The sequence below is a fragment of the Aotus nancymaae genome, unplaced genomic scaffold, assembly GCF_030222135.1.
Source record: "Aotus nancymaae isolate 86718 unplaced genomic scaffold, 86718_ANA_hifiasm-v0.15.2.pri h1tg000011l, whole genome shotgun sequence".
NCBI classification, from domain to species: Eukaryota; Metazoa; Chordata; class Mammalia; order Primates; family Aotidae; genus Aotus; species Aotus nancymaae.
Window position 1 is genome coordinate 50,487,121 of NW_026988422.1, and position 27,043 is coordinate 50,514,163.

At 34.6% G+C, this 27,043-nt stretch overlaps 1 protein-coding gene across 21 annotated transcripts in view; it reads left to right on the forward strand.

The window, feature by feature from the left end:
- The window catches only part of GPHN (gephyrin), a 689,448-nt gene that overhangs the window by 148,773 nt on the left and 513,632 nt on the right, over positions 1 to 27,043 (forward strand). For 20 of the 21 annotated variants that reach the window (XM_064374964.1, XM_064374972.1, XM_012438040.2 and 17 more), the window contains exon 2: positions 17,791 to 17,869. In XM_064374964.1, the coding sequence (XP_064231034.1) occupies positions 17,791 to 17,869 (79 nt within the window). Of the gene's footprint in view, positions 1 to 17,296; positions 17,513 to 17,790; positions 17,870 to 27,043 lie in introns of those variants that run through there. The other variant, XM_064374960.1, reaches the window with a different exon arrangement.

The window sequence follows — 27,043 nt, forward strand, 5'->3', positions numbered from 1 at the left end:
TATTTGAATATTTTTAGGAATTTCATTTTTATTTATAAATATTTTTAATTATATCTCTTTTTATAGTGGTTGTTTAATGGTTACTCTAGATATTACATTTTGTGTGTGTATGTGTGTGTGTATGTGTATAAAATTTCATCGATTCATGTGAAGTGTAGGAAACTTAGCTTCATTTATGTCTCATTAACCTCTCAATACAATTGCCTGAAATATTTCTCGTACATACATATAGATTCACATTAGACAGTGAGCTTCTGAGAGTCTATAATATAATTGCCTGAAATATTTCTTGTACATACATATAGATTCACAGTAGACAGTGAGTTTATGAGAGTCTGTAATACAATTGCCTAAAATATTTTTGTACATACATACAGACTCACTTTAGACAGTGTTACAATTTTTGCTTCAGCATTCAAACATAAAAGCCAAGATGAGAATTTTGTCTTTTGTATTTACTTATATATTTTCCTACTATTATAATTTTTTCTTCCTGATCCCCCAAGATTTCTTATTTATTTATTTTTGCTTAGTTTATGTTTAGAGAATTTTCATTAACCATTATATTAGGTTAGGTATGCTGGTAACAAGTTTTCTTAGTTTTTCTTCATCAAAGTATGCCTTAAGTTTTTTCTTCATGTCTGAAGAGTGTTTTTACTGGATATAGGATGTGGGTTCAGAGTTCTTTTATTTGAGCACTTCAGAAAGTGCTTCCAATGGGACGCCAAGATGGCCAACTAAAAGCAGCTATGGTGTGCGGCTCTCACAGAGGGGAATGAAAGGGACGAGTAAATGTGGCACCTTTAACTGAATCATCCAGGTACTTGCATTGGAACTGATCAGGGAAACAACTCAACCCACAGAGAATGGAGAAGAGCAGGCAGGGCAACAGCTTACCTGGGAGCAACATGGATACAATAGAACCTACCCTGCCCAGGGAAACAGTGAGTGAATATGAGACCCTGGGAAACCACACCCCTTCCATGCCATGAATCTTTGCAAGTCAGGTCAGGAGATCCTCTTGTGAACCCATTCCACCAGGTCCTTCAGTCTGACACACAGACCTGTGTATAGTCTCAACAGAAAAGCTGCTCAGGCATGCATGGAGTCCCAAGAGCTTTATATACTCTGGCTCCAGTATCCCTGACAAACGTAATTGCAATTCAGGCAGGGCGGGAGGTTGGCCTTCCATACTTACCCCTAGGAAGGGATCTGAATCCAGGGGTCTGAGCAGCATTGGTCTGTGGGCCCTACTTCCATAGCTCCTCACAAGATAAGACCCACTGGCTTGGAATTTCAGCTAGCCCCTAGCAACAGGATTGCACCTACCTGGGACAAAACTGAGTTCCTGAGGGGAAGGGTAGACTGCCATCTTTGCTGCTTGGATGACTCAGCCTTTCCAGCCTGTAGATTTAGGTGAGTTCAAACTGATTGGGCATGGAAGGGATCCCCTAGCACAGCACAGCTGTTCTACCAAAATGTGACCAGACTGCTTCTTTAAAAGGGACCCTCGATCCACTTCTTCATCTTGGGCAGGACCTCCCAGTTGGGGCAGGACCTCCCAACTGGGATCTCCAGCCACCACCATCCATATTCTCTGACTGACAGGGTTTTGATTTCCCCTTGGGACTGAGTGCCCCAGAGAAGGGACAGGCCACCATCTCTGATGTTTGAACACCTCAGCCATTCCAGCCTGTGGGCTTTGGAGAGTCCAAACCAGGGGAGAAGGGATACCCCAACACGGGACAGCTTCTCTAACACAACCTGGCCGACTACTTCTTTAAGTAGGACCTTAATCCATTCTTCATCTCTGGGCAAGACCTCCTGACTGGACCCTCTAGCCACCCCCACTTGTATTCTCTGGTTCAACAGTTTTGATTTCTCCCTTGGACTGAGTTCCCAGGGGGAGGGGTGGGTTGCTATCGTTGCTGTTCAGACAGCTCAACGTTCTATTCCTGTGGGCTTTGGACAGCCCAAGCCTACCAGGGCAGAAGCAATACCCCAGTATGGCACAGCTGCTCTACAAAACCGTGGCCAGCCAGCTTCCTTAAGTAGTCCCCGATCTATTCCTCCTTACAGGACAGGACTTTCCAACTGGGGCCTCCCGTCACTCCCATGGATGTTCTGTGGCTAAGAGGTTTGAAAACTTCCTGAGACAGAGCTCCTAGAGGGAAGGGTGGGCCGCCATTTTTGCTGTCTTGGTAACTTCCCTGTTCCAGCTTACAGACTTTGGAGAGCCCAAGCTAACTGGGGGCAGAAGTGATACACCCAGCAGAGTACAGCTGCTTTATAAAAGTGTGGCTAGAATGCTTCTTTAAATGGAACCCTGATCCTATTCTGCCTGACTGGGTGAGACCTCTTAACCAGTGTCTCCAGCCACTGCCTACGGGTATGTTTAGGCCGGCAACAGGTCTGTACTCTCCTGGGACAGAGCTCCCAGAGGAAGGGACAGGCTGCCATCTTTGCAGTTTTGCAGCCTTCACTGGTGATAACTCCGGGTATTGGAAAACCTGAGGTGACTAGGGACTGGAGCAGATACCCAGCAAGCCACAGCGGCCCTATGGAAAAGTGGCCAGACTGTAAAAAGGAAAAAAAAAACAAATCCAAAGGTTAGCCTCAAAGATTGAAGGCAGATGAGCCCACAAAGATGAGAAAGAACCAGCACAAGAATGCTGAAAATTCAAAAAGCCACAGTGCCCTCTTCTGTCCAGATGACTGTATCACCTCTCCAGCAAGGGTTTCGAACTGGGCAGAGGCTGAGATGGCTGAAATGACAGAAGCCGACTTCAGAATGTGGGTAAAATTGATCTTCACTAAGCTATAGGTGCACCTTCTAACTCAATGCAATGAAGCTAAAAATCATGATAAAACATTTCAGCAGCTGACAAAGTAAAATAGCCAGTATGGAGAATAACATAACCAACCTGATAGAGCTGAAAAGCACAATACAAGAAGTTCATAATGTAATTTCAAGTATTAATAGGAGAATAGACCAAGTAGAGGAAATAATTCCAGAGCTTGAAGACTGTCTTTCTGAAATAAGACACACATACAGGAATAGAGAAGAAAGAATGAAAAAGAATGAACAAAATCTCTGAGAAATATGAGATTATGTAAAAAGAGTGAATCTATTACTGATTGGTAAACCTCAAAGAGATAAGAGTAGAATCAACTTGGAAAATGTATCTCAGGATATCATCCACGAGGACTTCCCCAACCTAGCTAGACAGACCAACATTCATTTCAGGAAATGGGAGAACCCCTGTAAGATATTCCACAAGAAGATCATCCCCAAGACACATAATCAGATTCTGCAAGGTCAAAATGAAATTAAAAATGTTAAGGATAGCCAGAGAGAAAAGCCAGACAACTCACAAAGGGAAGCCCATCTAACAGCGGATCTCTCAGTGGAAACCTTACATGCCAGAAGAGATTGGGGACCAATATTCAACCTTCTGAAAAAAGAAAGAAATTCCAACCCAAAATTTCATATCTGGCCAATCTAAGCTTCATAAGCAAAGGAAAAATAAGATACTTTCCAGACAAGCAAATGCTGAGGGAATTTGTTACCACCACACTTGCCTTGCAATAGCTCCTGAAAGAAGCATTAACTATGGAAAGGAAAAACCATTGCCAACCACTACAAAAGCACACTGGAGTACCCAGACCAATTACACTATAAAGCAACTGCAAGTTATTTTAAACAAGTCTGCAAAATAACCAGCTAACATCATAATGACAGGATCAAATCCGCACATAACAATATTAACCTTAAATGTAAATGGGATAAATGCCCCAATTACAAGGCACAAAGAGACCAGCTGGATAAAGAAAGAAGACTCAATGGTCTGCTGTCCTCAAGAAACCCATCTCACATGCAGTGGCACACATAGACTCAAAATAAAGGGAAGGAGGAAAATTTACATAGCAAATTGGAAAACAGAAAAAAGCAGGGATTGCAATCCTGGTATGTGACAAAACAGACTTTAACCAACAAAAATCAAAAAAGACAAAGAAGGATATTACATAATGGTAAAGGGTTCAATTCAACAAGAAGAACTATCAAAAATATATATGCACCCAACACTAGAGCACCCAGATTCATAAAGCAACTTATTAGAGATTTAGACTCCCACACAATAATAGTGGGAGACTTTAACATTCCACTGACAATATTAGACAGATCAAAACAGAAAATTAACAAAGATATTCAGGATCTGAACTCAGCTCTGTATTAAATGTACCTGATAGATATCTATCGAACTCTCCACTCAAAAACAAGACTGTACATTCTTCTCATCACTACATGGCAGTTACTCTAAAAAAGATCACATAAGCGGAAGTAAAACATTCCTCAGCAAATACCAAAGTACTGAAATCATAACAAACTGTCTCTTGGACCAGAGCACAATCAAATTAGAACTCAAGTCTGAAAAAATTCACTCAAAACCATACAATTACATGGATATTAAATAACCTGCCCCTGAATGACTTTGGGGTAAATAATGAAATTAAGACGGAAATCAAGTTCTTTCAAACTAATGAGAACAAAGATACAATGTACCTGATTCTCTGGGGCACAGCTAAGGCAGAATTAAGATAGAAATTTATAGCAGTAAATGCCCACATCAAAAAACTAGCAAGATCTCAAGTTAACAACCTAATGTCACAACAAAAAGAACTAGCGAACCAAGAGCAAACAAATCCCAAAGCTAGCAGGAGACAAGAAATAACCTCAATCAGAGCTGAACTGCAGGAGATAGAGACAAGAGAAACCATTAAAAACATCAGTGAGGCCGGGCGCAGTGGCTCATGCCTATAATCCCAGCACTTTGGGAGGCTGAGGCGGGTGGATCATGAGGTCAAGAGATCGAGACCATCCTGGTCAACATGGTGAAACCCCATCTCTACTAAAAACACAAAAATTAGCTAGGCATGGTGGCACGCACCTGGTAGCCTCCCAGCTACCCGGGAGGCTGAGGCAGGAAAATTGCTTGAACCTAGGAGGCGGAGGTTGCGGTGAGCCGAGATCGTGCCATTGCACTCCAGCCTGGGTAACGAGCGAAACTCTGTCTCAAAAAAAAAAAAAAAAATCAGTGAATCCAGGAGTTGGTTTTTTGAAAAGATTAATAAAATAGGCCACTAGATAGACTAATAAAGAAGAAAAGAGAGAAGATTAAAATAAACACTATCAGAAATGATAAGGGAAATGTTACCACTGACCCCACAGAAATACAACCATCAGAGAATATTATAAACACCTCTATCTACATCAACTAGAAAATCTAGAATAAATGGATAACTTCCTGGACACATACACCCTACCACAAGTGAACCAGGAAGAAACTGAATCCCTGAACAGACCAATATGAGCTCTGAAATTGAGACAGCAATTAATAGCCTACCAACCAAAATAAAAGCCCAGGACCAGACAGCTTCACAGCTGAATTCTACCAAATGTACAAAGAAGAGCTGGTACCAGTCCTGTTGAAAGTATTCCAACAAACTGAGGAGGAGGAACTCCTCCCTAACTCATTCTATGAGGCCAGCATCATCCTAATACCAAAACTTCACAGAGATACAACAACAAAAGAAAACTTCAGGCCAATATCCTTGATGAACATTGATGCAAAAATCCTCTGCAAAATACTAGCAAACTGAATCCAGCAACACATTGAAAAGCTTATCCACTGAAATTAAATAGGTTTTATCCCTGGGATGCAAGCTTGGTTCATCATCACAAATCAATAAAATGTGATTCATCACATAAACAGAACTAAAGACCAAAACCACATGATTATCTCAATAGATTCAGAAAAGATTTTTGATAAAATTCAACATCCCTTTATTTTAAAAACTCTGAATAAGCTAGGTATTGAAGGAATATACCTCAAACTAATAAGAGCCATGTAGGACAAACTCACAGCCAACATCATACTGAATGGGTAAAAGCTGGAAGCATTTTCCTTGAGAACCAGCACAAGACAAGGATGCCCTCTCTCACCACTCCTATTCAACATCGTGTTGGAATTTCTGACCAGAACAATTAGGCAGGAGAAAGAAAGAAAGGACATTCAAAGAGGGAGAGAGGAATTCAACCTATCCCTGTTTCCAGATAGCATGATTCTATATCTAGAAAACCCCAGTCATCTCTGCCCAAAAGCTTCATAAGCTGATAAGCAACTTTAGCAAAGTCTCAGGATACAAAATCAACGTGCAAAAATCTCTGGCATTCCTATACATGAACAACACTCGAGATGAGAGCCAGATCAAAAGTACTCCTCTTTTCAGTTGCCACAAAAAGAATAAGATACCTAGGAATGTAACTAACAACAGAGTGAAAGACCTCTACAAGGAGAACTACAAATCACTGCTCAAAGAAATCAGAGATTACACAAACAAATGGAAAAACATTCCATGCTCATGGATAGGAAGAATCAGTGTCAGTAAAATGGCCATATGCCTAAAGCAATTTATAAATTCAGTGCTATTCTTATTAAACTACCATTGACATCTAGTTTTGTAAACTGCCATTCACAGAACTAGAGAAAACTATTTAAAAATTCATATTAAACCAAGAAAGAGCCCAAATAGCCAAGGCAATCCTAAGCAAAAAGAATAAAGCTGGAGGCATCACACTACCCAAATACAAACTATACTATGGGGTTACAGTGAGCAAAACAACATAGTAGTGGTATAAGAATAGACACATAACCAAAGAAACAGAATAGAGAATCCAGAAATAAGACCACACATGTACAACTATCTGATCTTCAGGAAACATGACAAAAACAAGTAAAGGGGAAAGGATTCCCTATTCAATAAATGGTGCTGGGATAACTGGCTAGCCATTGGCTGAAAATTGAAACTGAACCCTTCCTTACACCATATACAAAAACTAAGGTAGATTAAAGACTTAAATGTAAAACCCAAAACTATAAAATCCCTGGAAGACAGTCTAGGCAACACCATTCAGGACATAGGCATGGGCAAATGTTTCATGACAAAGATGTCAAAAGCAATTGCAACCAAATCAAAATTGACAAATTGGATCTAAGTAAATTGAAGAGCTTCTGCACAGCAAAAGAAACTGTCATCAGAGTGAATAGACAACCTACACAATGGCAGAAAATTTTTGCAAACTATGCATCTGACAAAGGTCTAATTCCAGCATCTTTAAGGAATTTAAATAATTTAGAAGAAAAAACAAACCACCCCATTAAAAAGTGTACAAAAGACATGGATACTCAAAAGAAGACATACATGCAGCCAACAAACATGAAAAAGCTCAGTGTCACTGATCATTAGAGAAATGCAAATCAAAACCACAATGAGATATCATATCCTACTGGTCAGAATGATTACTGTTATTAAAAAGCTGAAAAATAACAGATGCTTGTGAGGTTGTGGATAAAAAGAAAGGCTTATACAATGTTGATGGGAGTGTAAATTAGTTCAACCATTGTGGAAGATAGTGTGGTGATTCCTCTGACCTAAAGTCAGAAATACCATTTGACCCAGCAATTCCATTACTGGGTATACACCCAAAGGAACATAAATCGTTTTGTTATAAAGACACAAGCACACGTATGTTTATTGCAGTACTATTGTCAATAGCAAAGATATGGAATCAACCCAAGTGTCTATCAGTGATAGACTGGATTAAAAAATATGGTACATACACACCACAGAATATAATGCAGCCACAAAAAACAATGAAGATATATCCTTTGCAGGGACATGAATGGAGCTGGAAGTTATTATCCTTAACAAACTAATGCAAGAACAGAAAACCAAATACTACATGTTCTAACTTAGAAATGGGAGCTGAATGGTGAGAACACAGGACACATACAGAGGAAGTACACACACCGGGGCCTACTTGAGGGTAGAAGGTGGGAGAAGGGACAGTATCAGGAAAAATAACTAATGGATACTAGGCTTAATACCTGGGTAATGAAATAATTGTTACAACAAACTGCTATGACACACATTTACCTGTGTAACTTACACTTCCTGCACATGTGCTCCTGCACTTAAAAAAGTACTTCCTTCTAGCCTTCCTGGTTTCTGGCTATTGTCATGTGAATTGCCTTTCCCACTCTCCTGCTCTTTTTAACATATTTCCTTTGTCTTTAGTTTTCAAATATTTGGTCATCATAAATCTTGGTGTGGATTTTATTAACTATACCCTCTTTCAGGTCTCTTAAACTCTTGACTCTGGATGTTTTGTCCTTTGCCAAATTTGGGAAGTTTTTGAGTTATTATTTTTAATATGCAGCCTATCCTTTTATTCCTCTTCTTTGATACTCAGATGATAATAACTTTAGTTCTTTTGTTATTGTTTCACAATTCTTGGGGACTATTTTTTCAAACTATTTTCTTCTTTTCCAGATTGGGTAACTTTCAGTGTTTTATCTCCTAGCTTACTGATTTTTTTTGCATGTATCCTTTATTCCAGTATTGAGCACATCTGTTGAGTTTTATATTTCAGTTATTGTGTTTTTGAGGTATAAAATTTCTATTTGATTTTCCTGGGTATCTCCTACTTCTTGGCTAAGATTCTTTTTCTTTGTTGTTGATAAAATTTGTTTCATGTGTTTTTATAATTCCTTTTCGAATAACTTTTATCATGATAAGATTATAGTATTTTTTCAGGCAACTCTAGCATCTCTGCTGTCTTGGTCTTGGCACTGGCACTTGTCAGTTGCCTTTTTTCATTCAGTTTGAGATCTTCCTGGTTGTTTGTATTACAACTTATTTTTAAATAAAACCTGGACATTTTGGATCTTATAATAATGTCTTCTTTATTTAAATTATCTGTTGTAGCTGTCTCATTCTGACACTTCCTCTGAGAGTAGTACCTCTAGCTCTTTGCTCCAAGGTTGAGGTGGAAGTCTGGGGTGTTTTAATTGGCCTCACTGGTAGGTGAGAAGGAAGGTTTTCCATATTACTGCTGTGTAGGGATGTTAGTTTTGGCTCCCTAGTAGGTCTCCAGTGAACCCCCTTTGGCTAGGATTGGAAGGAGAATCTTTGTGGGGTTGGTTGAAGATGTTTGGAAGATTTCATAAAGAATTTGTGTTTTAATATGCTTTCATCAGAAATATAAAGCAGTAGAGAAGATCATAAATCAATTTGCATCCTCTCTGAAAAGTCATAGGCATATGCTATATTCATGCATGTGTCAGAAATTACAATATTAACTGGTTCTCTATAATGCCTCATAGTTTTACTGGTTCCTGCCAAAAAGTGCTTAGTAAACTTCTTCTATAAAAGGCTATATGGTGGCCAGGTACACTGGCTCACACCTGTAATCCCAGCACTTTGGAAAGCCAAGGTGGGTGGATTGCTTGAGCTCAGATGTTGAAACCAGCCTGAGCAACAGTCAAACCCCATTTTAACAAAAATACAAAAAAATTTATCTGGGCATGGTGGTGAACACCTATGGTCCAGCTACTTGGGAGGCTGACGCAGGAGGATCACTTGAGCCTGGGAGGTGGAGGTTGCAGTGAGCCAAGGTTGCACCACTAAACTCTAGTCTGGGCAACAGAACAAGACCCTATCTTGAAAAAAAAAAAAAAAAAGCCATTTATTAAATATTTTAGGTTCTATGGGCCAAGACACAAAATTGAGAATTGTACCTTAGGTATTTACATGATAAATAAGAAAACAAATTTTCCTAGATTTTTAAATTTATGAAATAAAAATTTTCTAATATTAATGGAGTGCAATATTTATAATTTGTGTTTACTAATTTAAAGAATGAAAGATGCTGGAGATGATAACAGTTTAGAGTTTATAGTTAGTAGGGTTTATAGTTTGTGTTCCCTCTCATCAAAATCAGTTGCACATGTTCACCTTTTAGTGCTAATCTGTATGGAGTATTTTATCCTTGCAAATGTCTTTTCGTGGAAATTGTTACTGGCACATACTAATCTCAATCCATTATCATGATTTAACTTGAGCATATTAATCATTTGTAATGCATTTTTAGAATTCTGTTAGAGTTTCCTGCCTTTGAGCATGTCATTACATTGCAGAGTAATCAATTTTAATGAAGATAAGAGGTGGAAAGTTGTAGAGTTAAATAGACTTTTATGGAAATTTCCTTTCAATTTGCATTAGGTCCAAACCCTTTGGCTGGAAATGTAATTTGAGACTAGAAAATTTATCTGCTGCCCGTTTATCAGGAAAGGAGATTTTGCTTCTTTAATTTTTGTCAGAATATGTTAACCTTCGACAGCATAAAATGGCTTGAAAATACTTAGAATTCAAACAATGTTTGCAGTTGTTAAATGACTATCATAGTATAAGTTTTGCATATTATCATTGTTTTCGCTTATAATTTTAGGTTAATTACATTAAAAACATTATGAAATCTCCTTTACATCAGTTTCTCTTTTTGAATTTTTAAATACATATTTAAAGGCTTTGCTAATTATCGATTCAAACTGTGTATTTCTTCTTTTGTTAACTTTGGTAGATTGTGTCTTTAAGGAATTGGTTCGTTCCATCAAGATTATCAAATTCTTGATCCATGTCTTGTTCATAATATTCCTTTATTATCCCTTTAATGTCTATGACATCTGTAGTGATGTTTCCTCTTTGTTTCTGATACTAGTGATTTGTGTTTTCAGTGAACTTGGCGAGAGGTCTATTGGTTTTATCAAAGAATCACCTTTTGGTTTCATTCAGTTTTCTCTTTAGATTTCCTATTTTCAGTTGCATTGATTTCTGCTCAAATTTTTGTTATTTCTTTACTCTTAATTAATTTGGATTTAATTTGCTCTCATATTTCTAGTTTGCTAAGGTGGAGGCTTATGTTATTGATTTTAAATCTTTCTTCTTTTCTAAAATAGGCATTCAATATTATAAATTTTCCTCTAAGCACCACTTTTACTGCCTCTCTTAAATTTGATAAATTGTGGTATCATTATTTACATAAAAATATTTCTAAATATATTTTGAGATTTATTTTTGATATGTTTTTTAGAAGTTTATAGGTATTTGGGGATACTTCTGTTATTCTTCTGTTACTGATTTCTAGTTTAATTCCATTTGGTCTGAGAGCCAACACTGTATAATTTTGTGGTAAGGTGTAAAAGTGGTCAGTTTTGGTGAATGTTCCATATTAGTTTGAGAAAAATGTGTATTCTGGTCTAATTGGATGAAATCATTAATAGATGAGAGTATATCAAGTTGATTATTGGTGCTGTTGAGTACACTTATATCCTTATTGATTTTTTTCTTTGGGATTTGTTAATTTATGACAGAGGATTGTTTCCAACTATAAAAGGAGTTTCATCTGTTACTTGTTGCACTTCTATCACTTTTTGCCTCATGTATTTTAATTTTCTGTTGTTATGTATATACATGTTAAGGACTGTTAGGTATTCATGAAAAATTCATTTCTTTATCATAATATATTGCCCCTTTATTTCTAATAACTTTTCTTTCTTTAGTATCTGCTTTGTCTGAAATTAATACAGCTACTCTCTCTTTCTTTTGATTAGTGTTAGCATGGCATTTCTTTCTTTATGCTTTCACTTCTATCTGTAAGTATTTTTATATTTGAAGTGGATTTTTCAGTAGAAAACATACAATTGGACCTTATATTTTTAATCTGCTCTGGCAATCTCTGTTTTTTAATTGGTGCACTCAGACCATTGACATTCAACATCATTATTGGTGTAATTGAATTAACATTTACCGTATTTTTAAACTTTTTTATTTGTTGCCTGTGGTCTTTGTTCTTGTTTTGTCTCTCACTCTTTTACCTTTTGTGTTTATAATTGAACGACTTATATAATTTGAATTTCTCTTTTGTCATAGCATATCAGTTATGCCTCTTTTTTTTTTAATTTTTACTTTTATTTTTTTTTTGAGATGGAGTCCTGCTCTGTTGCTCAGGCTTGAGTACAGTGGCGTGATCTTGGCTCACTGCAACATCTGCCTCCTGGGTTCAAGTGATTCTCCTGCCTCAGCCTCCCAAGTAGCTGGGACTATAGGCGTGTGCCACCATGCCCAGCTAATTTTTGTGTTTTTAGTAGAGATGAGGTTTCACCACGTTAGCTAGGATGGTCTCGATCTCCTGATCTCATGTTCTGTCCTCCTTAGCCTCCCCAAAGTGCCGGGCTTACAGACATGAGCCACTGCACCCAGCCTGTTTTTATTTTTTAATGGTCATCCTAGAGTTTTTAATAAACATATCAACTAAACGAAGTCCAATAACACTATATTCACAAGTAATGTGAGAAAATAATCCTAATTCCCCTCTTCCACCCAGTGTATCTTACTGAAATTCATTTAACTTTATAAAAACATGCAGAAGAATATATATATAAGCCTACATAATCATATACATTGTTGCTATATTATTTTAAACAAACTATTATGTTAGATAAATTAGGAAAAAGAGAAGTTTTTACTTTACCTTCTTTTGTTTCTTCTCTAACATACTTTATTTAAGAAGATCTTAGTTTCTGACTGATATCATTTTTCTTCTTTCTGAAAACTTCTTTTAACATTTCTTGTATGTCAGGGCTACTGGCAGCAAATTAGACAATTTTTTTTTACTGCCCAAGAAAGTCTTTATTTCACCTTCACATTTTTTCTTTTATTTTTAGTTGACATGCAATAATTGTACATATTTATGGGATTCAGATTGATATTTCAATACATTTACACAATGTGTAATTATTGAATCAGGGTATTTAGCATATCCATAATCTCTAACACTTATAATTTCTTTTTACTGTGAACATTCAAAACCTTCTCTTCTCGTTTTTTGAAAATATACAATAAATTCTAGTCAACCATATTTATACTACAGTGCTATAAAGACTAGAACTTACTTATCTAGCTTTAAGTTTGTGTTCATTAGCCAGCCTCTTCCCATCCTTCCCTACCCACGCTTCTTCTAAGCCTCTAGCAACCACAATTCTACTCTCTACTTCTATGACCTCTTTGTTTTTAATGGATACTAAGTATGCATGAGAACAGGCTGTATTTATCGTTCTGACTTATTTCACATAGCATAATGTCCTCCAGGCTGATCCATGTTGCTGCCTGTGACTGGATTTAATTCTCTCTCTTTTTTTTTTTAATGTCTGAATAGCAATCAATTATGTATATATACCACATCATTCTCTTTATCCATTCATCTGTTTATGGATGTTTACTTTGATTCCGTATCTTGGATGTTGTGAATCATGCTGCAGTAAACATGAGAGTAGAAGTGTCTCTTTCACATACTTGATTTCCTTGCTTTTTGATAAATATCCATTAGTGTGATTGCTGGATCAGATGGTAAATTTTTACTTTTTTCAAGAAACTCCATATTGTTTTTCATAATGGCTTTACTAATTTACATTCCCACAAACAGTGCATAAGTTCCCATTTCTCTTCATCCTCACCAGCATTTGTTGTTTTTGATCTTTTTGATAATAGCCATTCTGACTGGGGTGAAATGATACCTCATTGCAGTTTTGATATTATGTTTTCCTGATAACTAGGGATGTTGAGCATTCATTCATATATTTGTTGGCTATTTGTGTGTCTTCTTTTGAGACGTCTATTCAGATTCTTTTCCAGTTTTTAATCAGATTTTTTGATGTTGGGTTGTGTGAGTTCCATATATATTCTGGACATTATTTCCTTTGTCAGGTAAATAATTTGCAAATATATTCTTTCATTCAACAGACTATATTTCTTTACTCTGTTAATCTTCCTTTTTTTGCTCTGCAGAAGCTTTTTAGTTTAGTAAAGTCCTATTTGTCTGTTTTTGTTTTTGTCACCTGTGCCTTTGAACTCTTTAAAATCTTTGCCTAAACAGATGTCCTGAAGCATTTCTAATATGTTTTCTTATCGTTGTTTTGTAATTTCAGGTCTCAGGTTTAAATTTTTAATTCATTTTGAGTTGATTTTTTTTTTTTTTTTTTTTTTTTTTTTTTTTTTTTTTGAGTCGGAGTTTCGCTCTTGATACCCAGGCTGGAGTGCAATGGCGCGATCTCGGCTCACCGCAACCTCCGCCTCCTGGGTTCAGGCAATTCTCCTGCCTCAGCCTCCTGAGTAGCTGGGATTACAGGCACGCGCCACCGTGCCCAGCTAATTTTTTGTATTAGTAGAGATGGGGTTTCACCATGTTGACCAGGATGGTCTCGATCTCTTGACCTCGTGATCCACCCGCCTCGGCCTCCCAAAGTGCTGGGATTACAGGCTTGAGCCACCGCGCCCGGCCTTGAGTTGATTTTTGTGGTGAGATACAGAGATCTACTTTGATTCTTCTGCATGTAAATATCCAGTTTTCCAACACCATTTAGGTATTTTATCCTTTTTGGCAGGTATTGATTGCAAATGGGATTGCTTTCCTGACTTTTTTTTTCAGCTAGTTCGTTGTTCTATAAAAATATCACTGATTTTTGCATGTTGATTTTGTATCCTGTAGCTTGTCTGAATTTGTTTAGCAGTTCTAAGATATTTTATCTTTTTATAGATTCAGGAGGTATATGTGCAGGTTTGTTACACATATATATATTGCATAATGATGGGATTTGGGTTTATGGTTTTTAACCCATCGTCTGACTAGTGAATATTGTACCCAATAGGGAATTTTTCAACCCCAGCTTCCTCTCTTTTGGAATCCCCAGTTTCTATTATTTTTCTTCCTAGAGTTTTTTTGAGAAGTCTTTAGGTTTTTTATATGTAAGATTATGTCATCTGCAAAGAGGGACAATTTGCCTTTCTCTTTGCTAATTTAGATACACTTTATTTCCTTTTGTGGCCTAATTATTTTGGTGAGAAATTCCAGTTCTATCTTAAAGAAAAGTGGTAAAAGTATACATTATTTTCTTGTTCTAGTTCTTAACGAAAGGCTTTTAGCTTTTCTCCATTCATTGTGATTTTGGCTGGGGGTTTTTCATATATGGCCTTTATTGTGTTTAGCTATAATCTTTCTATATTTAGTTTTTTTAGTAGGTTTTATTATGAAGCGAGTTGATTTTTATCAGATGCTTTCTTCGGATTTGAGATGATCATGTGATTTGCTTTTCACCTATAATTCTGTTGATATGATGTAGCACATTTATTGATTTTTCATATGTTGAACCATCCTTGCATAACTGAGATAAATTCCACTTGATCATAGTGTGTTATTTTTTTGATGTACCATTGGATTCAGATTCCTAGTATTTGTTGAGGATTTTTGCATCTATGCTAATCATGGATATTGACTTCTAGTTTTGTGATTGTTGTTACATCCTTGCTAACACAATAATCAGTAGGGTTTTTTTGTTTGTTTCAGTACCTTGCTTAAATCGTCCTTTTCTCTCTTGGCCTATAATGGTTCTTCTCAGAAATCTGCTGTTAGTCTATAGGGGATTCCCTTACATGTAACTTGATGCCTTTAGCTGTTTTTACAATAGTTTCTTTGTCTTTGACTCTTGGCAGTTTAAGTGATAAGCGTCTCAGAGATGACATTTTTGGGTTGAGTATTTTGGGGACATTTGACCTTTCTGGATCTTGATGTCTATTTCTCTCATAAGATTTGGGAAGTTGTCAGCTATTACATTATTAAATAAGTTTTCTATGCCTTTTCTACACTCATTTCTTTCTATAATTCATAAAATGTGATTATGTATTTACTTGATGGTTTCCCATGTCATATAGATTTATTCATTCCTGTTTAAAAATCTTTTTTTTTCCTTTTGTCTGACTGGGTTATTTAAAAAAAAAAAACCTGTCTTCAGGTACTAAAATTATCTCCTGCTTGATCTTGTCAATTGTCGAAGGTTTCAATTTTTTAAATTTTAAACATTGAATTCTTCAGTTCTAGGATTTCTGTTGAGTTGTTTTTTTATGATACTCTGTTTAATTTCTCATTTAGATAACCAATTTTTTTCTGATTTATGTATATTTTCTATCTGTGTTCTTTTGTATCTACTGAGTTTTTTAAAAGACTATTATTTAACTTTTTGTCAGGTAGTTCATAGATTTTCTTTTGAGGGCTCTGCTATTGGAGAATTATTGTGTTTCTATGGAGGTGTTATGTTTCCTGTTTCATGTGTCTTGCATCCCTACATTGATAACTGTGTATATGGTTAGCAGTTTCTTCTTTCAATTTTCTGGATTAGCTTTTTTAGGTAAACTTTTCTGTAGACATATCTATAGTGTCATTTGGGTAGAGTGTATTGGCTTTGGTTCAGGTGGTTGCATTAGGGTATCTCTATATGATTACTTTGGCTATAAATAATGTTAGCAGTGTCTGCAATTTCCCAAGAGACTTCAGGTGAGATTGTTCATGGAGTCAGCGACAAGACTTTGCTGGGGACAGGAATATTTGGTGGGCTTGTCCTTCAGCTCCTGGGGATTGTGCATAGGCACTGGCAGTGTTAGCAGTGAGCTGGTTCTTGGACCCCCTGGGTGGTGATTGGAGGCACATGGTTGCCTTACCACTGGAGTTCATGAGGTCATCATTTGTGGTGGTTCCTGGGTGGGCCAGTCCTCTGGCCCCAGACTCCCTGTTTTGTGCCCCTTTCCATACCTTCTAATTTTTATTGTATACCAAATATTGTTGATAATAGAGCAGCAGAAATTGACCTAAACATTATTTTTCTTCAGTTCTGTATTAGAAAGATAAGATCACGTGCTAATCACCTCAAATCCACTATGAATCTTACTGCATAGAGTTTGGGTGGCAGTTTTAGATACACTTAGAATGTCTATGGTAGAATGCCTTTGATTTTAAATGTCCTAATGACAAGAACTGTTATGTTGCAGACTCTTCTGTCTGATGACTTTGTATTTATATACTATAAAATTGTTGGAGATTTTATTCTACCTTTCTGGTCCTGCTACCTTTACTCATTTCCTCTTGCTCCCCACCCGCTAAGGGGATGTTTTTGGTTGAGAGCAAATGTCTTGTGGGAAGACCTATTGAAATTTTATCCTCACAGCGGTAGGCTCCATCTATTCTAGTGTCACTTTGACTTCTAATCACCACAACACTACAGAGATTATTATTTGGCCTATTCTCATGACTCCTGCCCCAAATCCTCTTATGTAGTTTTAGCACTTAGCAAATTTTTCAGGGAGAAAAATTACAGATGAAAAAAAGAGATAAACTACAAAAGAGATGAAAAATTGCAGATGAAAAAAAGAGTAAACTGCAAAATCTGGCATGACAAACTGGATAACAGATTGTGATTTTGGGCTTCATCAGATTCCAGTTTGTCATGCCAGCTTACAAATTATTAAGAGCTGTGCTGGTTTTTCTTTTCCTTAGCAGTGTCCTTCTTTCTTATTTAGCCTGTGTCTAAATGACAAATTCTTCCAGAAATTAAAATAATAAGCAGGATTAGCTAACTTAAGAGATATTAAGCTTCAATCATTCTGCACAGTTTATCTTTTTATTTCCATTGCTTGCCTATGTTTTTAAAAATATGATTTTTTAGGTTATCTCTTTTTTTCCTAGTTGTGACTTCCTACCGTGTACTAGTAAATTGATCTTATAAAAGTAAGAACAAAATTTAGACCCACACATTTATTGTTTTATATAATTATTTATATAGGGTTGTTGTGCTTAAATTAGTGGATTGTTACTGAAATGTTGGCTTATTTAGATTATTAGCATTTGTTGCTAAATTTACTAGGTCTATAAATAAATCACTATTAATGTTTGGGGAAAATTATTTAGAAAGCCATTTTTCATTTCTAAATGTGTTCTGGTCAGCAATAGCTTAAATGAAATGTAAATAAAATTAATATTTTTTTCTTTTTCCCTTTCCTATTTAGTGAGTGATAGTTGCTTCAGGAATCTTGCGGAAGATCGCAGCGGGATAAATCTCAAAGATCTCGTACAAGATCCTTCTTTGTGAGTATTTTGCTTTCAGTATTAAGTATAAATTAAAACTTTATTATTAGTGTTCTTTTTTTCAAAAGAGTTTGGTATGAAAACTTATTTAAGGTACAACAATTTTTCTTTTCTAATAATGTGTTTTATGTATATTGAGATCTGACAGAACAGTTTCTTTTTAGAAATAGAATAGATTTTAGAAGGAATGGTATTATGATTAGTGATTGATTTTCAAGGAGGAATGCTAATGGCTGATGATATCTTGCCAATGTGGCAGTAAGTTTTAACCAGGGAAGTTGATTAGTAGTTGATTTGCTTGAGAAACAGAGATTGAATTTGTTTGTAACAATTTGAAGTTTTTTGAATATATTATTTATATTAATTATTTGTAATTATAATTAGAAATATAAAATAGTTATTTGTAATATATATTTCAATATATTAGATATATTTCTGATGTTTTACATATGGCACAGTGATTTTGGAGAGTTTTATAGATTTCAGGTTTTTTTTGCTCATCATTTACATTCTTTATCAGCATATACTCTACAATAATGTCACCTTCTAGTTTATATATTTTTTATAGTTTTATATTTGCTGGTAAATACATGTACTATCTTCTGTATGAACATACCTTCCCAATAATATCACTGTTTATTAGAAAAATAAATAATTGTAATTAGTTAAGCCTGTGAAGTAAAGAAAATTGAGTGCTGCCAGGTGCTTTCTTTAATGATGTATATAATGCATACCATAAAATATGTCATAATAGGAGATCTGTCTTCCAGATTACATGTAATCTACCTTCCCACAGGATTCACTAATAAATCGTTGAGAATTTTGTGAGGAATAAACACAAAGCTATCTTGAACTTGAAGATGACTGATTCTTTTTTTTTTATGATTGATTCTTTAATGATTGACTAGTCATGTTAAAAAATATTATCACAAGAATGCTAAAAATGTATTAAATATTGAAGTTTATATATAATATAGTGAGTTCAGAATGCATTTCCAAACCTATCTGTCAATTTTTTTCTTTTCTCAATCTTTCTTATTCTAACTCAAAAGGATTGCAAATATTCTTCCTCTTTGATTTTTATCCCTATGAAGATTGACAGTTGTCCTTTGAGTCCTGTGAAAATTTAACCAACAGTGTAATTATTCTGTTTGGATGTAAATATACCTAGTGAATAATATTTAATTACATTAAGAGTTCTACTTTCCTTTTGGATATGAGTGGAAACTTTATAATTTCCTCAAAAGACTTTGCTTATTTGAATGAATAAAATAAATTATTATTATATTATTTGTAAGATATATTTTAGTAAAATAAGAATGTATATCTGTTTAATACAGCAATATGATGAAAAATATGCTTATATGAACTTTAATTATATAAAAGATTTGAATAATTATACTTGAATTAATGGATTATAATAATCAGTTGTCATGTTTTGAGGAAATTCATTGCTTCTTCCTAGAATGTAGAATAGCATTCATCATTCAATCTACCACTAAATTCTATATTTAATTTTAATTAAATTCTATATTATTTAATTCTATATTTAATTAAATTCTATATTATTTAATTCTATATTTAATTTTAATTCTATATTTAATTTTAGTTCTAGAAAATTCATCTCAGACCACTTCACTGGATGGACAAAATAATTCTCAGAGTACCTATATTAGAACGGCCAGAAATATCTTAATATAGCATCATTCTCTTAACTCGCCATTATCCTTTTGGGTTACCCTTATATATAAGAATGTTAACATTGATGGAGAAGGAGTTTGTTTTTGCTCATGCCTGCTTGGATTTCTAAGGAATTTTTTCTTTATTAACTGTCAAGATATACTACTGATGATTTGAATTCATATTTTAAAGATATATTTCTCATTAGGTAAAATCTTTTAGAGAAAGAAATGCCCAGGATGGAAAAAGATATACATATACATATATATGTTGTTATAATGGGAAATATTTTATTCTGAGTTCCTTTCTGATTGAAGTATTCATTTAGTACATACATTGTAGGTGAGGATGTTTTTGATCTTTTTTTTTAGGCTAGGTGTCTCTTTTCTGTCTCAGACTCTTGACATAAATGTTCACTACTTTTCATTGATTGAGGTATACTAGATGGTTCTATACAGAGTTGAGTTGTTTATGTTGCAACATTGAATAGGAAGTATATCAGAAATACTTTTTTATTTTACAAAAATCTCCTCCTCAAAAGATCACTGTCATTTGATAACTACTCCAGACTAATCTGATGGTTATTAAAATTGTATATGTATGTCATTTTATTACATGTTCCAAATAAAAATTATTAGGGTAAGATGTATGTTGAGTGAATGCTTTGTATGTTAATGTGCCTGGCAGATTTCAATTATGATTCACCCACTTGAGTTGCTGATACTGAAAGGAGTTGATTGTAAAGAAGAATTAAGAATTTTAGCCCCAATACTGTTAGAAAGGAAGACAGAACAATAGAGCAAGAAAAATTAGGCTAAGGAAAACCCAGGCTTATCTCGTCAATATTGATACTCAGAGTAGTGTATTCTATGTCTTAATTAGATAAATGAGCAGGTACAGAATTTCTGTTGGTAAAGTACAGAAATAAAACTAATGAGTTTCATTAAGAATATATAATATAAAAAAATTTTAAAAAAGATAAAAAGAGTAAAAAGAATATATAATGTAAAACAATGTTTAAACCAAGAGTAGTCAGAGCTAGATAAGGGGCTTACTGCATCAGAAATTGAAAATGTGGAACTTAAACTGACTAATACATACTTGAAATCTGTGTTAAGCTAATGGAACAATGATGGATACCCTGTAATTTACTTAAACTGTATAGCACATATTCCAAGATTTTACTGCTGTTGTAGTAAAACTTATTACTGGGCTTGAATGAACTGAGTGAGCTATTATGTGAACATGACAGAGGGATGCCATGGGAGAAAAAAAATATGAGAAAATTATGAATCTCTAAGCAAGACTTTCTGGTCTTGCTACTAACTTTTCATCTGTTGTAGTAATATGAGCAGAATGTGACTTGTGGCAAGACTGAGGTTAAGGGAATACCTGACAAGTTTTCTTTGGGCAGTTATAAGAATTCTTGTTTCTATCACAGTCCTATAGGTGTTGAGTATAAGCGCAAGTAGAAAACCTTGACATTCGCTTTTTACTGATCAATGTGCCTAAGGGTTTGTTTGAATTAGTAATTTGCATGCATGCTAAATTTTAAAATAAACAATTAACTGTTTTAGTAGTTCATCTTCTATTTATTGTTATAAATATTTTGAGTTTAATATCCTCTGCTGTATATATAATTTGTCAATTTGAGTTGTGTTATAAGAACTCTTTTTATATATTTATGGTCTCAATAGCACATTGAAAAGTGTTGTCAAGTGTAACTTGATGTTATCACTATATTAGAAACCTATCTAATGTGCTACATAATTTTCATGCTTACAAGAAGTTATTAGTGTGATATTTTTAAGTGGAGAAATACATACTATGTAAGTTATTACATCATTTGTGTTTCTTCTGGAGAGATGACTATTAGGTACAAAAGAGATACTCTATATAAAGTATATTATTTTGAATTGTATTCAGTTGTATTCGCTATAGAGGTAATTCTTAAACATTCTTTCAAATCTCCATTTACTGTGTGCTGCAGATAAGAGATATATTACCATACTTATGCTTTAGATTTCTTACTGCTTATTTACAAGGTAGCATAATTATTTGAACTGAGACTCATTTATAAATATTATTAAAAGTCAGGAATCACAAAAAAGAAAAAGTTAGAAATAAAAAAAAAAGAAAGCATAAGAATGACAACTAGATAAATCTGCTTTTTCTATTTATGATGATCCTGCCAATTGTGTACGTGTGGAACATGTCTCATTTAATTTGCAAAGGCTCTTAAAAATTTAGGACTATTTTAGATATGTGCTATGTAAGATGTCCAGAGGAAGAATTGTTTAATGAATTCTTCATAGAAGAATTGGCCATCTCTGAATGTTGGGAATATCATTCAGAATGCAGGGTATTGGTAATTTTCCTTGTAGTCAAGTAGGACAAATTTTTCATTGTAGGTATAGACCAAATTTTGTTTATCCATTCATCCATCAGTGAACACTTGGGTTACTTCCCCTTTTTGACTGCTGTGAGCAGTGATTTTATGAACATGAGTGTACAAATACCTTTTTGGATCCTGATTTCAATTCTTTTGGATATATACCCAGAAGTGGAATTACTGGATCATAGAGTAATTCTATTTTCATTTTTTTGAAGGACCACCATATTGTTTTCTGTAGCAGCTACATCATTATACAGCTCCACTGGCAATGTTTCAGGCTTCCAATTTCTCAACATCTTCACCAACACTTAATTTTTAAAATTGTAGTTATCCTAATGGGCATGAAGTGACATGTTCTTGATGTTTTTGATTGACCTTTATTTGGTTCTTCACATCTTGTCTTTAATAATGACTTCCATGGCCAGGTGTGGTGACTCATGCCTGTAACCTCTGCACTTTGGTAGGCCAAGGCGGGTGGATCACCTGAGGTCAGAAGTTTGAGACCAACCTGGCCAACATAGTGAAAATCCATCTCTACTAAAACAACAAAAAATTAGCCGGGTGTGATGGTAGGCGCCTGTAATCCCAGCTACTTGGGAGGCTGACACAGGAGAATCACTTGAATCCGGGAGGTGGAGGTTGCAGTGAGCCAAGATTGCACCACTGCACTCCAGCCTGGACAACATGAGTGAAACTCTGTCTTAACAAGGAAAAAAAAAAAAAAAAAAAAGACTTTCATGCAAGTAATCAAGAGAGTAAAGAAAAAACGGTGTTTTATATATTTGACTATGTTACTTATAGTAACTGTTTACATAAACTAGAAATTATCTTCACTGTGATTACAAAGGCTATAAAGCACAAATAAGTCTATTGTAATTTTGTAGCTGTAGAATTTTAATTAATTCATCTTTCCTATTTGTATTGTTTGACTTACATTACTACTGCTCTTGTTATTAGAGCAGTAAATTGTAAAAGATTGCTTTTTGGAAAAAGATTTTTTTTTATTGAAAGTGATCAGCTTGGAAATAATGTAGCTCACTGGTTAAAAAATCACCACCACCTTCTAGTTGAAATGTTATTTTGTTACTATAGATCATTTATACTTAATTATGGCATTTTATGTTTAAGAACAAAGATAAAATTGGACAATGTTTTATATGATTGTAAATTTTGTAGACATGAAAATTTTATTCACCTTTATGTACTTCTTTACTTATTTTATTACCTATAGTAGAATCTTTAACCTTTTGTTGGTTCTGAAACCCAGCCTCATCTCTCTGAGTGCACTTGTCTTCACACTACAGTTTTATTAAATGATAGTTTGGTCCCTTGGATCATGCCATTAAATATGAAGAAAAGTCAGGATTGCCTTCTGGAAAGCAGTCATCTCTAAATATATCCTGTATTTATCTTCTGGTGTTCAGACAGGTTGCTATGGTGAATTGAATTTCTTTAAAATGCCAGTCAGCAGAGGATAAACAATGGTTTCTGAAGTGGTTATTTTCTGTAGAATTGTACATTTTCATATTGCATTCTCAGATAGATGAATTTAGTTATTGCTTTTTATGGACTATTTATAAAGTTTCAATATTAAGGTATCTTTGAGAATTTTACATTTATTAAACAAAAGAGAAGAGTTTTTATATTATTATTCTTTGTTTCCCTATAGATAAATTTCATTTGGTGTAAAAATGCATTTTTTAGTGGCAGCATTTTAAACATTATTGATTTTTCATTTTGCTCTACCACCAATAGTTCTTCTAAATCTAAGACAGCTACCAAAACTGTCTTGTTTGTAATAATACCTCTAACTGTAAGTATCACATTTAATCAGCTTTTTTTGGTACTGGCTAGGTTATATATTTATTGGTCTATAAGGTGTATATTGGGACAATACAGTTTAGGCTGGTGCTGTAGTGTTATGGTACTGTTCTATGTCAGGACTATAAATCCAAAGATACACTTTGCTTTTAAGAAGACACTTCATTTTCTCCATTCCTGGGGACATATGTTTAAGTTTTAATGAGTTTATTCATTTTCTAATTTTCTAATTTATTTAACTAAAAGCATTAGTAGATTCTTAAGTTCTTTAGCAATCAGGTTTAACATAGTTCCTATAATCAATAAACTTATGATTAAAGATGAATAATATCCAGATTTTCTGCTTAAAGCATATAGATAACCAATCTAGGATTTTAAAATTTTTAATGAAATAATGTATCATTTTAGTTGTTACATTTGGGTAATTCAGGGAACAGAAACCTAATTCAAACTAGCTTAAAAAGCAAAACAGGACCGATTGGCTTATGAAATTTAGGAATACTTCTCATAGAATCATGAAGAACACTTCATATGTAGGTCGGTTGTGAGAACTTCAAGGAATAGAATGAAGGGTTTTGTACAACTGGGCCTGATTCTCTCATCCTATACCATCATTTATTTTTATCTTTTTTGACTTCTCATTTATGGTAGTCAGGCTATCTTCATGAAACCAGGAAGATGGCTGCTAACTTGCGTTCATATAAAGGGCCCTTAAAATTATTACAGATACTACTACCAACATCTGTCTGAGATACTATGTGAAGGCAAAAGTGGTAACAATTCTTGTCGATGTGTAACAATAATGATAAAATGATTATTATAGGGTAACAATAGTAATACAACTATTTTGTTAATATTAACAACAATAATAAAATTATTGCTTGTCAATGTGTTGGAAACTGAATCCCCAGTGCAACAGTGTTACAGAGATGGGAACTTTAGGAGTGATTGGATCATGACAACTCTGCCCTTATGAATGGATTAATGCCATTATCACTAAGACACTGCCGTTTGGCTAGTTACTGTCCACAACTCCTATCAACTTTGCTGCATAATGTTGCCTAAACATGGGAATGAATACCATCACCTTTGGACATTCTGTTGGTTAGAAGCAAGTCACACATTTTATCCATACTGGGGCTGGAATTACACACAGGTGTGAACAACAGAAGGTGGAATCATTGGAGTCACCTTAGGGTCTTTCTGCCACACTACTTTTGAAATTTTCTTTTCTATACATGAGTCATTTCAGTTAATTTAATTCTTTTCAATTTAGAGTTTATACCTATGTAACAGTCCTGCAAGATCTGCACATGTACCCCAGAACTTAAAGTAAAATCTAAAAAAATTTAAAAATTAAAAAAACAAACCAAAAAAACCCATAAAATGAGAGCTCTACTGAGTTGTGATTTATCCCGAGTTATAAAACTACATAGTAACAGGCCACCTGACAACCAGGCATTGTGCTCTTTCCACCCTAGTCTTAGTTTTGATTTTATTGTTACCACATTGGTTTTAATTTTTATTGTTAAATGTATTGAAAATATACTGAATGATCTGAGCATAGATTAGTCAGATTATTCACTGGACTCCTAGGCACTGGCATTAAAATGTTTTAAGACATTTTTTCTGTATGACCAATAAGTGTATGATTTTTTATTGTTTAATTGTTCGCTAGTGGTATACTTGAAAAAATAATTTTCTATTTCTGTACATAGGAGTAGGAGTAAACATTTTGGTTTCCTTTAGTTTTGGTTCTTGTTGATAATCTGAAGAATGAGACTAAAGAGACTTTGAGACTGAAAGTCAGATTTAATAGCTGCAAATGAAAAACCTCAATAGAATAATGGTAGTTGAGTTCTGGATGTGAATTCCTGTATGGAATTTTCTTTGGAAGATTATTGGCTAGGGGTTGGGAAGAAATCAAGCAGGCAGGCCAAGAAGTTTGCTAATGAAAAGTCTGCATAAGTATGCTTCCCTAATAAGCTTCCAAAGTTGTATAGTAGGTTATACCACCTAGGTTTGCATAACTATACTGTATGATGTTTGCACAATGAGAAAATTGCCTAAGGATGCATTTCTCAGAATGTATCACTGTTGTTAAGCAACATATAAATGTATTTGCCTTTTAAGAAACAAGATAATTTAGGCCTGCACTACTCAAATATATATATCTATGTCTAGTAAAGAAGAGGTCTCACTTTTTTGCCCAGGCTGGTCTTGAACTCGTGGTCTCAAATGATCCTCCCACCTCAGCCTCTCAAAGTGTTGGGATTACAGGCATGAGACACAGCATGCCTGGCTATAATATTTTAACACTACCAAAATTATGCTCTGAAGGTTATTCTCTATGTGAGCTGTTCAGAAAATACATTGAAAATGCTTTCGGGGTCCTGCTTGATTTATTTAGGAAGGAAATAAATCCTGTCTTGGCTGTATCTGTTCTGGGTATTCTCACCAGCAAGTGTTAATAGATTTAAAAAACCATAGAGATGAATGAGACTATCATTTCCTTTTACTTTTGGAGTTAGGGCTCTCATTATTTCATATGCACTTACAAAGATATTATACGTAGACTGGCGAAGGGAATCAATGTTGATCAAATTTAAATGCAGCCATTAGGTTCCCAGAGAATACCTTTTTGTATTGAGAACCAACCAAGTGCTAAATAGTAGAACAAAATTGCCTGAAGAATAGGGAAAAGGCAAGTTTTGCCAATATGTATTCCCTATACTTAGAGTCTGTTACTCCCTTACTCTCTCCATTACCCATTCTTTCATTTAGTCACTAAATCATTCGTTCATACATTCATTCCTCCATCTAGTTAAGGAATATTTTTGATGTTCTTAAACACTATGGTAAGTGGTAGTGATAGAACAAAAAACATGAACACAGTTTCTGTCCTTATGGTGGTTATAATCTATTGAGAAATACAGACAGTACCTAGACTGTGAAGCTATGATGAGTGCTTAGAAAACACGTATGAGGAGCACATGGGAGATCCTTAGGAAAAACCCTAGCTCAATCAGCTCAACCAGCCATTTCTGAATGGATTGCCTTAAATTTACAAATCAGGCTCCCCTCTAAACTTAATTCACATTTAATTTCTCTCAGACAGAAAAAAAATATCAGTAATTACCATTTAGTGTACTGTCTAGATAACAACAAGGGCTGCTGCCCAATAATCTAATATGGAAATTTTCCAGTTGAATAGAGGTAATTTACTTCTTTATAATCTCTCAAAGAACAGTATTTTTAAAATTTTTAACTCTATTGCT